The sequence below is a fragment of the Carcharhinus amblyrhynchos genome, chromosome 15 (assembly GCF_965287045.1).
Source record: "Carcharhinus amblyrhynchos chromosome 15, sCarAmb.v2.hapA, whole genome shotgun sequence".
In the NCBI taxonomy this organism is placed as follows: domain Eukaryota; kingdom Metazoa; phylum Chordata; class Chondrichthyes; order Carcharhiniformes; family Carcharhinidae; genus Carcharhinus; species Carcharhinus amblyrhynchos.
In genome coordinates this window covers 69,780,891-69,793,541 of record NC_137338.1, presented here as the reverse complement: position 1 = coordinate 69,793,541, position 12,651 = coordinate 69,780,891, and the positions used below count along the sequence as shown (strand labels likewise).

At 41.0% G+C, this 12,651-nt stretch overlaps 1 protein-coding gene across 1 annotated transcript in view; it reads right to left on the bottom strand.

The window, feature by feature from the left end:
* LOC145353409 (lysosome-associated membrane glycoprotein 1-like) overlaps window positions 1–12,651 on the bottom strand; it is a 42,466-nt gene that overhangs the window by 8,376 nt on the left and 21,439 nt on the right. Inside the window, exons 3-5 of the mRNA XM_080204155.1 lie at window positions 6,387–6,600; window positions 4,480–4,641; window positions 4,174–4,373 (exon numbers count right to left, since the gene is read on the bottom strand). Coding sequence (XP_080060281.1) covers window positions 4,174–4,373; window positions 4,480–4,641; window positions 6,387–6,600 — 576 coding nt within the window. The remainder of the gene's footprint in view (window positions 1–4,173; window positions 4,374–4,479; window positions 4,642–6,386; window positions 6,601–12,651) is intronic.

Sequence of the window (12,651 nt, the reverse complement as noted above, 5' to 3'; positions counted from 1 at the left end):
GAATAGCACCCGTTGACCCCCACTCTCTGCCTCCTATTTGACAACCAATCCTCTATCCACGCTAACACCCTACCCCCAACTCCATGTCCCTCGACCTTCTGCAATAACCTCTTGAGGTACTTTGTCAAACGCCTTCTGAAAATCTAGAAAGACCACATCCACCGGCTCTCCTCTATCCACCGCCCTAGACACCTCCTCGTAGAACTCCAGTAAATTTGTCAGACACGACTTCCCTTTAATGAAACCGTGCTGCGTCTGCTCTATCAAGCAATTCCCTTCAAGATGCCTCGCAATTTCCTCCTTAATGACAGATTCTAACATTTTACCTACCACAGACGTTAAACTAACCGGCCTATAATTCCCCGCCTTTTGCCTGGCACCCTTCTTAAACAACGGTGTAACATTAGCCGTTTTCCAATCATCCGGCACTTCCCCGGAATCCAGCGACGTCTGGAAAATAACCACCAAGGCATTCACCATCACCTCCGCCATTTCTTTCAGAACCCTCGGATGCATTCCATCTGGTCCTGGGGACTTGTCCACAATCAGCCCCTCCAGTCTGTCGAACACCACCTCTCTAGTAACAGTAATGTCATTAAGACCCTCCAGTCCTACCACCTTTCCATCGCTAACACCCGGCAAATTATTCACGTCCTCCTCCGTGAAGACAGAAACAAAAAAGTTATTCAATACCTTAGCCATATCCCCATCCCCTACCACTAGGTCCCCTTTCTCATCCTCTAAAGGACCAACATTCACCCTAGCCAGCCTCTTCCTTTTTATATATTTATAAAAACTCTTGCTATCCTTTTTTATATTAAGCGCTAGCCCAGCTTCATAGTTTCTCCTACCCTTCTTTATCAACTTCTTTGTCAATCTTTGTTGACATTTAAACCTCTCCCAATCCTCTTCTCGCCCACTACTCTTAGCTACTCTAAATTCCTCCGCTTTTAATTTAACACCTTCCTTCACCTCCTTCGTTATCCACAGCTTATTACCTCTCTTCCTACTATCCTTTTTGACCATCGGAATAAATTTCCGCTGAGCACCAAGAAAGATCTCCTTAAAGATCCTCCACTGCTCCTCAACAGGCCCTCCCTCCAACGCGCTCCCCCAGTCCACATTCGCCAATTCCTCTCTCATCCTACCATACTCCCCTCTATTCAAACAGAGGACGCGTGTCCGGGAACCCACTTTCTCCTCCTCCTCCATCTGCACCAGAAACTCCACCATACAATGATCACTCTCCCCAAGAGGATCCTTCACCACAAGGTCCCTAATTCTACCCGCCTCATTACATAGCACCAGATCCAAGATAGCTCGCTCCCTCGTCGGCTCCAACACACACTGTTCGAGGAAACTATCTCGGCAGCATTCCAAGAACTCTTCCTCGAGCCCCCCGCATCCAACATGGGTCGACCAATCAATATGCAGATTGAAATCCCCCATAACTACGGCCGTCCCATTCCTGCACGCCGCACTTATTTGCGTGTTAACAGCCCGCCCCACACGAGGAGATCTTTTTGAACAGCAAAACTGAACAACATGCAGCATAATCCTGTGATTCTAGAAACCCCAATAAGACAGTATATTAGAGCATCCTCAAATTGACATGCACTCGCATCTGAAGCGCATCATCCAATTTTTAAATAATGCATTCTCAAAAAATGCTGAATGAAGGGCTACTTCAGTTGACATCATTAGCTAAAGAGGTAAAGAACAGCCTCAATTTCTCAGTCTACTCAGCCGAGTGCCACCCCTCCTGATGAATTTGCAACAGCAGCAGCTAGGATAGCAAGTGATGTGATGATGCAGTCTCTCACCACGGGTAGGTGGAAAGGGCAAACAATTTCCTCGGCTGATGTAGAATTGTTTATTACACTTGGCACAAGACAAAGCTTGTTGGAATTTTACATTTGCACAGGCTATGCTTTATACAAGATTATGCATTAACAAACAATCAATTGTTACACAGAACGGAGGGAAATTCTGCAACAGTAACTGTCGTCTCCCCCACCCAACCGAACTGCAGATGTGTTCAGTTCACAGAGAAGCCAAAAGAAGCCTCATTGTAAAAAAAGTCATCAGCCCCACCTGCTCTAGCACCATTTCCCCAACAAAATAAAAATACAATTGATATTTATTAATATGCCATAGGGCTGTCACAGTTGCACACAGCTCTGTTAACTCCTTCAGGAGTAATATCAAACACAACTATCTGAATTGATAAAAATATAAATGAATTTCAGTAGTGGTTAAGTAGCGAAATGCGGCTCGCAATCTCACCATTTAGATATGTTTCTTTTCTTATTTTTCCAATAAAAATTGACAATTATACATTTTCCCATATTATACTCCATTTGCCAGATCTTTGCCCACTTGCTTAACCTCTCTATATCCCTTTGCAGCATCCTTATGCGCTCTTCACATCTTACTTTCCTACCAATCTTTGCGTCATCAGCAAATTTAGTAATATCCCCAGCACACATTGCTGAGAGTTTGGACCAACATGTAGGCCAGAGCAGGTTGGTAATGTTTGAATCCCGTTTATGGAGCCCACTGAGTCTACCAGACTCAAAGAGCAATCCATTTAGCCCTGTTGCCTGGTTTTATCCCTGAATGTTTCACTTTTAAGAATTTTTCAATTCTATTTTGAATTCTGCTTCCACCATCTATCAGGAAATGCATCCAGATCCTAACCACTCATGGCAAAAACAATGTTTCTTTGCCTTGCATATAGTCCTAAAGTACTCCAGAATAATGCTCAATACTACTATTCATCAACCTAGACTACATATTTAAATCTATTATGAGGCTTTTATTCATGACCTTCATGCTCAGATGAGAATACAACCAATGAGACATGCCTACAAAAACTAATGTTAACAACTTTTGTGATGCAAATAATATTTATATAATTTAACAGCCCTGTCAAATTAGACAAATATAGGACGTAAAGACAATACAATACATTTTCTCAATAAAGTGTATTAATGCAAGCTCTACTGTTAAAACATAATTAGCTTCAGACACCGTAGAATAATTCCAATATTTATGCAGCCATTCAAACAATGGGCTGAATGCATGAATGCAGATGACAAAATTTTTCCAAAATGACAACATCTCATGTGCACTCCCAAAGAAAGCTGACCATAAAGTCATTTGACTAAAAGATAAATGGTCTCGAACAGGTTTATTCAATAGATTTTCTCCTGTATCTGCTCAAAGCTAATCTACATTAGATCAGCTCACAAAATATTTGACTTTATTCAACAAAATTATACACATCAGAACGTTGTCCTTGGAGCCATGAAAAATTACAGCACAGAACAGTCATTCAGCCTACCGTATCTACACTAGCAGACCTTGTCTTTTTCCAACTTCATACCTGACCAGATCCTTCTTGTCTAGGGAAGATTAGTTGGGATGGATTGCACATATTTTGGGGCCAATAGTCAAGGCAACAAACACGACCCAGATTATTCTATATAGTGCATAAACTCAAAGGACTCCCTCTGTGCTCTAATAATGCTGTACACGAGTCATGAAATAAGGTAATCCCATGATAAAATACATGACATGCTCACCTTCTGAGATTTATTAATGTATAACTTTCACAATACTGAAATGTAATCCTACCCCCAATCAAAAACATCCAAGTAAAGTGATGAAGCTGCCCATGTTATGATAAAATGGGCTTGATTATATCACATTAATTCCTTAGATTATGGAATAATTATTTTGAAAATTACATATTGGATGCTCAGAAGATGTTTCCCCTTGTGGGAGTGACGTGAACTAGGGAACAGTTTAAAAATAAGGGGTGTTTTATTTAAGATCGAGATGAGGGGAATTATTTTCTATCAGATGGTTGTTTGTGGAATTCTCTTCCCCAGAGACCAATGGAAGCTGCGTGATTTGAATTTTACGCTAAATTAGATAGGAGTCAAAAGGTATGGGGGGTAGACAGTAAAGTGGAGTCAAGGTCACAATTACATAACAGTTCAGCCACGATCTTATCAAATGGCAGAGCAGGCTTGACGGACCAAGTGGCCTTCATAGCGGTTAAGGCCACTTGGTCCACAAGTGGTTCCTAATTTATAAGCTTGTATGGTAGAACACAATTACCTGCCGCTTTATATAACTTCAAATGTAAAGATTTAAACTGATTACCTTATTATCTGGGGTAGTGTAGGTTATGTTGAGCTGTAGTCCCATCTTGGCAAGCAGACAGGTTCCATTGCTATTGGAGACATTATAAGTTCCTGGAACAGGATTCTGAGGTGTTGGGGGTGTTGCTGTAGTTGGAGTCAGGGTGGTAACCAGTGTTGTAGTAGGTATAGTTGGAGTCACATCAGCAGAACATACACTTTCTAAAAGTAAAATTGAACTGATGTAAATACATGGAAGAAATTCAACTACTTTCAAACATTATTTAGGCAATAAGTTTGATACTATGTCAAAGCTGAAAATGCTTACCAATTTTACTGAAATTATTACTTGGTGGAAAAGCTTCCATTCGAACGTGGCTCAAAGTTAAGTTTACAATTTTCATGTGCACAGTAGAATCACTTGTACATCTGTACGTTGTATTTATTTTTGCACTGATGTCCGTTGACCTCGAAGAATCTACCAAAAAACCTGGAAAGGTTTTCAAATCAGCAATTTTCAAATTAAAAAATACTTAGAATTGTCAGAAATCATAGAACGTTATCAAACCCCAATTCAAATTTTCAACCCATAAAAAAGTCATTGTTGAACTTGGTTTTGTCCTTCACTGATCCTCATTTGGCACCTGCAGAATGATTTGTGTAATTTTTGTGAGCATATATGGTCACTTACATAACAATAGGTTGGAAGAGTAGGCCATTCAACAAGATCATGCTTGATCTGATTTTGACCATAACTCCATTTTCCTGCCTACTTCATATAACCCCAGGCTCCCCTGTAAATTACAAATCTGCCTTAACTCAGCCACGAGTATATGCAATAAACTATGATCTCTAGAGGACAGAATTCCAAAGTTAAAGAACCTCAGAGAATAGATTCCTCCTTACCTCCACCTTGATCGAGGGGCCTCTTTTTCTGAAACTGTGCCCCCAGTTCTAGATTCTTCTGGAAGGGGAAACATTCTCTCCGCATCTAGTCTGTCACGTCCCCTCTTATGTTTCAATAAGATCACCTCTCATTCTGTTAAAGGGCCAACCTTCTCAACCCTTCCTCAAGACAAACAACCTCATCCAAAGAATCAATCTCATAAACTTTCTCTGAACTGCCTCCAGTGCAAGTATATCCCTCCTTAAATAAGGACGAGAAAACTGTAGCCAGTATTCTAGCTGTGGTTTGACCAATGCAGTTGAAGCTAGACTTCCTTACTTTTATACTCCATTCTCCATGCAATAAACGCAAACATTCACCTGGCTAATTAAATTGCTATACTGCATGCTAATTTTATCCCTTGATACTGCAGCATTCTGCAGTCTCTCTCTCTCTTCGGTTAAATAATATTTTGCTTTTCTATTCTTTCCAATAAGTGGACAACCTTGTACATCCCACATTATACTCCATCTGTCAAATTTTGCCCAGTACATCCTATTACCCTTTGCTTGATGATAACATGCTGGCACTGCTTCAGCAGAGCATCTTCCAGTTCACAACACAAACTGCCAAAAACATTTATCCAGTGGTTTTTGAAAACCACAAACCACATCCACTACATTATCTAATCTTAATTCTTCAAACAATTCAGTAAAACGCTTTAGAAGTCTGCTGACAATCTGGTACAGCTGCTATTTCTCCAAACCTCTTGCGATTTCATGTTGTATTGTAGGCTTGTAATTTATCAAATTAAGGCCAATGGAACATAATTTCAAGTCTTATGTAAGTGATGGTCTTGTTTGCTGGCCTTAGCAGTTTTCCTTTACAAAGGAGTTCTGGAGAATGATTCAATGTTGTTTTTTTTCACCCTACACTTCTCACATCATCGATTATCATCAGACTAAAGAAAATCTGTGCCACCATTTTTAAGCTTCACTCTTGAAACAACCCCACCCTATTAAGAGTTTTAAAATGCCAGCACCCCCACGACTGCTGTGAAGAGTCAGCAGTCTTGATCATTAATACACGCCTGTCTAACGTAATCAACTTTCATTTCACTCCCTGTTTGCAAAGTAACAGACTCCACAAAGAAATTCTACCCTGGCTACCCCAAGTCTGAACATATTAGCTTTATGATACTGTCTCAAACACCACTGCCTTTTCTTTCGCATCTCTACAAACAGTAAATTGCCCATACTGACCTAGTTGTAGGCATGCTGCAAATGCCAAAATTTGCATTAGACGTGTAATGTCTGAAGTTGAAGCATTTACAGATACCAATAACTTACCTTTGGAACTTGCATTTGGAAAAAGTGCATTGTCACTCCAGTTGCAAGAAATAACTAGTACATCCAATTTGTATGACGTGTTGACTCTTGAGAAATTCATGCTGAGGGAATGACCGTCCCCAAAGCTGATTACCAGTAACGGTGCAGTCATATTTTTACAGTCACTGTGGTTGCTTACTTGTGCATCCTCTGGAAGGGGAAACAAAACTGTAGCCTGAAACAGAAGAAAATGCTTGATAACCCTCCAAAAGGTTAACATTTAGTGCATGTTTCTGCATAAATGCTTTTAATCTCTATATCAAACGTTTGGTCAAAAACACATTCATTATCACTTTTGTGAATTCTGCCTTGCACAGAGTCATTTCAGTAACTTTCACAGCAGTACTGTGATCATTAATTTACTATAATTCTTAAACTTTATTCAGGAGATGAAAATAATGTACTAAAAGGTAACTAAAAAGCAACTTCACTCTCCATTTTGGTCGGATACAGTAAGGCTGCTAATCCTGCAGCTAGTAATGTACACAATGCAAAAACGTTTCATTGCCAGCATTTTACAGATCTCATTTAGCTACAGCTAACTTGTCCTCAGTGGCTAAGGAACTTGCTGCTTCCCCACTTCAAGACGATTTGTATGCTCAAGACATTCCCACTTATTTATTTTTAGTTCACGTGTAACCCACAGGGCTATTTTTCATGCAGCTCTTCACTTACGGATCCAAATTAAACCCCAGTTCACAGCTTCAAGATCAACCTAAACAAAAGCTGACTTCATCTAGCTAACTGGACAGACAATTGAACCTCTCCTCTACACCAAACAAATTTGAAAATCTAGTTGGAGAAAATGGCTCGACAGTTAAAAGATGTTGTGCTTCTTGTGGAAGTGAGACTGGGGAGTCATTTCAAATCTAGGATATCTAAAAACCATGGCCTGGAAGGCTAGATTAAATCTGATATTCTGCAGCATCCTTGAAATGAGTGAAAGTGAGTATAAAAATCATCAGTCTCCAAAACCAGACTCTGCTTACCTGCTCGGACCCATTTACGTGAGCATATGTTCAATATCAGAATTGGGCGAAGGAATGGTGTCAGTACAGGGAGGCATCTCTTCCAACAGTTGGTTAGAATCTACCGACTAATTGCAACACATCGTGTGACATTGTTGTGCAAGAGCAACTGAAATGATCTCGTGAATACTAAATTGGTACAGCACGGATTTGAGGCCACAAATAAGGCAAAACGATAATTAGTGTCCTGCAGGAATTCCTGAGCCCTTGGCAAGAGATTTCAGAAGTATAGCAAACCAGCGTTAAATAGGAAAGCACTCCTATAGCTGTTCAAACTATGAAAGTCATCAATACCAAAACATTATTTGGTTCTAATTACTCTTTTCCAAAGTACATTACTATGGTTAACTTCTGTAATGCTGGTGGAACTATCTTTTAATGAGGACCTCTTGTACAAGTGCAGCAATAACAGCAGACACTCGAGAAAATTCTGAAGTTTACAGGGAAGCATCAGCCAAATACCGGACCCTGTAAATTAACCCTGAAATACTTGTAGTGACAAGACTAAATTACAACACGGAAGCAGGTATCTTTGGTGTGGATTGCGACCAATTAACTTATCATGCTACCCAAAAGGCTTGAAGCAGATTTAGAATGTCGAATTTTCTCATCCTGATGCTCAAAGATGAGATGTAATCCTTCTCATGTTTAAAGGAGCCTTAAAATATTGCAAAATAAAGCCTCTCAATTGAGGTGAGCCCTCAGCTGCCTTAGACAGTATAAGCTATAAATCCTGGTCACCAATGCATTCACTTGAAGGTTCCTCAAATGACAAGGTGTGACTACTCTGCACTGTAGAAACATAAAATTTAGGAGCAGGAGGTGGCCATTTTGCCCTCTGAGCCTGCTCCACCATTCATTAAGATCATGGCTGATCATCCAACTCAATGGTCTAATACTGCTTTTTCCCCTGTAACATTTGATCCCATTCATCCCAAGTGCTTTGTCCAGTTCTTGAACACATTCAAAGTTTTGGCATCTACTACTTCCTGTGGTATTGAATTCCACAGGCTCACCACTCTTTGGGTGAAGAAATATCTCCTCTCCTCCATCCTAAATGGTCTACCCTAAAACCTCAGATTGTGACCCCCTGATTCTGGGCTCCTCCATCATCAGGAACATCATCCCTGCATCTATCCTATCTAGACCTGTTAGAATTTTATAAGTCTCTATGAGATCCCCCCTCATTCATCTGAATTCCAGCCAAAACAATCCTAACCTAGTCAATCTTTTCTCATACATCAGTCCTGCTATCCCTGGAATCAGCCTGGTAAACCTTTGCTACACTCCCTCGAGAGCAAGAACATCCTTCCTCAGAAAAGAAAGCCAAAACTGCATACAATACTCTAGGTGTGGCCTCACCATGGCCCTGACTGTATAGCAACATCACATCCCTGCTCCTGTACGCAAAACCTCTTACAATGAAGACCAATATGCCATTTGCCTTCTTTACTACCTGCTGCATCTGCATGCTTACCTTCAGTGACTGGTGCACAAGGATACCCAGGTCCCACTGCACACTCCCCTCTCCCAATTTACAGCCATTCAGGTAGTAATCTGCTTTCTTGTTTTTGCTTCCAAAGTGAATAACTTCACACTTATCCAAATTGTACTGCATCTGCCACTGATTAGCCCAATCTGTCCAGATCATTCTGAAGGATATCTGCAACCTTGTGACAATTCACCCTCCCACCCAACTTTGCATCATCTGCAAACTTTGAGATATTTCATTTTCTTCCCTCATCCAAATCATTATATATTGTGAATAGCTGGGTCCCAGCACCAATCCCTGTAGCACCCCACTAGTTACTGCCTGCCAATATGAGAAGGACCTATTAATTCCTACTCTTTGTTTCCTCTCTGCTAACCAGTTTTCTATCCATCTCAATACACTTCCTCTAATCCCGTGCGTTTTAATCTTGCACGATAATCTCTTGTGCGGGACTTTGTCAAATGCTTTCTGGAAGTCCAAATATACCACATCTACTGGTTCCCCCTTGTCAACTCTACTAGTTACATCTTCAAAGAATTCCAACTGACTTACCAAGCATGATTTACCTTTCATAAATCCATGCTGTCTGATCCTGCTACTGCTTTCTAAATGCTCCAAAATAAAATCTTTGATAATGGATTCGAGAATTTTTCCCACTACTGATGTTAAGCTTACTGGTCTATAATTCCATGTTTTCTCTCTACCTCCCTTACCCATTTTGCTTTTGTGCCAGACAGGAATAAACAGTTGCTGCAATTCCCCAATGCCATTAAATGTTTGCCATTTTCTATCCACTGTTATCCCTTTAAGTAACTCTCCCCAGTCTATCAAGAGACTGGATTGTCAGGACTCCAGTCTGGGTACCAGTTTTCCCATTCACGGAATAACAATGAGAATGATGTTCAACAGGCCAACTAAAGCACCAAGACTTGTTTTCACTTGCATTTCACTTTTTGCTGCTCACATTAGTCTAGACTGCCTTATAGCAATCTAGTGGGAAACAGACACAACAAATTCTGCTAAGTTTGAGCTTTGTGCTCTGGTTTCCTTCCACAGTCCAAGTGTATGCAGATTAGGTGGACTGTCCATGCTAAATTGCTTAAGTGTCCCAAAATGTGGAGGTTAGGAGGATTAGCACGGCAAATACATGGGACAGGGTCAGGCCTCATTGAGATGCTCTTTCGGAGAGTCTGTGCAGATTCAATGGGCCTAATGGTTTCCTTCTGCACTGTAGGGATTCTATGGAAATTACTTTTAAATAGAATGGGATGCAGTCCTGATATCAGGCACAAAATGTGGTAGGTGGATGCACCATTTTTCAAAGATTGACATAACTGCAAGTGATATCTGAGAGTGAGGAATTACAGAATATAGTCAGTGTTTGAAGCTTTTCTGCTGATCAGAGGGCATGGTATCAAACCATAGCAATCAACTGCAATTTTTGGTTTTATTTTTAAACAGTACAGTTGTTAATTAGTGCTGAGTCAACACTTAGCGATGGACCAGTCCTTTCAGAGGGTTAACGGGGACGCAAACAAAATGATGGCAGCCAAACATACAAAATTGTTATTGGCATGCAATGCTCTTAGTAGGCTGGCCCATGGAAAAGTAAGGTTGTGGCTCTTCCCATCCATGGAAAACAGCAAGTTGGATACACAAGGCAAACGCTACAAGATCCTACAAACAAGCAGCTCAGGCAGCCACATAAAGCTAACTTTAACCCACATTATAATGACTTTTCCCTTATAGATAACATGATAAAACACAGGAACAAAGCTTCAAAACTAACTAGTGACTGCTTTAGAGTGTAGAACATTGTTTTCCAGACTGCAAAAAACAAGGTCTGTCCCTCATATCCCACAGCCTGTTACACAGCAGTGGAATGTAAAGTGCGAGGTGAAATCTAACAAACATATGATTGTGAGGCATTTGCCCACCTAATGATTTCCTCAGAACATCTGGTCTGCCTACTCAACAAGGTAAGAAGCCTCACAACACCAGGTTAAAGTCCAACCAGTTTATTTGATAGTAAACCCACAAGGTTTCGGGGTTTGCCCCTTCGTCAGGTGAGTGGAGTGTTCTGGTCTCAAACAGAGCATATAAAAGGCACACACAGGTTACAGAATACTGATTAAAATGCAAGTCTTTACAGAAAACCTGTTATTCAAATCTTAAAGATGCAGACAATGTGAGTGGAGACAGCATTAGGCATACATTAAAGAGATGTGTATTGTCTCCAGACAGGACAGTAAGTGAGATATTGCAAGTTCAGACAAGTCATGGGGATTACAGATAGTGCGACATGAACTCAAGGTCCCATTTGAGGCTGTCCTCATTTGTGCAGAACTTGGCCATCAGTCTCTGCTCAGCAACTCTGTGCTGTTGTGCCATGAAGGCTGCCTTGGAGAACGTTTACCCAAAGATCAGAGGCCAAATGCTCACGACCACTGAAGTGTTCGCCAACAGGAAGGGAACAGTCTTGCCTGGTGATTGTTGAGCGATGTTCATTCATCCACTGTCGTAGCATCTGCATGGTCTCCCCAATGTACCATGTTTCAGAACATCCCTTCCTGCAGCGTATTAGATAGACAACGTTGGCCAAGTTTCAAGAGTATGTGCCATGTACCTGGTGGATGGTGTTCTCACGTGAGATGATGTCATCCATGTTGATGATCCGGCATGTCTTGTAGGAGGTTGCTGTGGCAGGGTTGTGTGGTGTTGTGGTCACTGGTAGTTTGCTGCGAACAATGGTCTGTTTGAGGTTGTGCGGTTGTTTGAAGGCAAGAAGTGGGGATGATTCTGGCGAGATGTTCGTCTTCATCAATATGTTGAAGGCTCTGGAGATGATGTTGTAGCTTCTCTGCTCCAGGGAAGGACTGGGCGACAAAGGGTACTCTGTCCACCGTGTCCTGCGTTTGTCTTCCGAGGTGGTCGGTGCGGTTTTTCGCTGTGGCGCATCAGAACTGTCGATCAAATAAACTGGTTGGACTTTAACCTGGTGTTGTGAGACTTCTTACTGTGCTTACCCCAGTCCAATGCCAGCATCTCCACATCCTGCCTACTCAACATCAGCAATGTGCAACAGATGCTAAATCACTGCAGCCAACTTATAAACATACCAGGGATGAGAAAACTCAAAGACAAATGATGAGTGATCACAATATGGTTGAATTTCTAATTCAGATGGAGGGTGAGAAAGTAGGGTCCCAAACCAGTGTCCTCTGCTTGAGCAAGGGGGAGCACGATAGGATGAGGGTGGAGTTGACTAACGTAGACTGGGAGCACAGACTAGTTGGTGGGACAGCTGAGGAACAGTGGAGGATTTTTAAGGAAATTTTTCTCAGTACTCAGCAAAAATATATTCCAATGAAAAAGGAATGTAAGAAAAGGGATAACCAGCATGGATAACTAAGGAAATAAAGGAAAGTATCAAATTAAAAACCAATGCATACAGAGTGGCCAAAATTAGTGGGGAACTAGAAGATTGGGAAAGCTCTTAAAAAAAGACAAAGAACTACTAAGGAAACAATAAAGAAAGAAAAGATAGATAGATAATGAAAGTAAACTAGCACAAAATATAAAAACTGATAGTAAAAGTTATTACAAATATATATAATGGAAAAGTGTGGCTAAAGTAAATGTTGGACCCTGAGAAGGTGAGAAGGGGGATTTAATAATGGGAAACGATGAAATGGCTGAGGCCTTA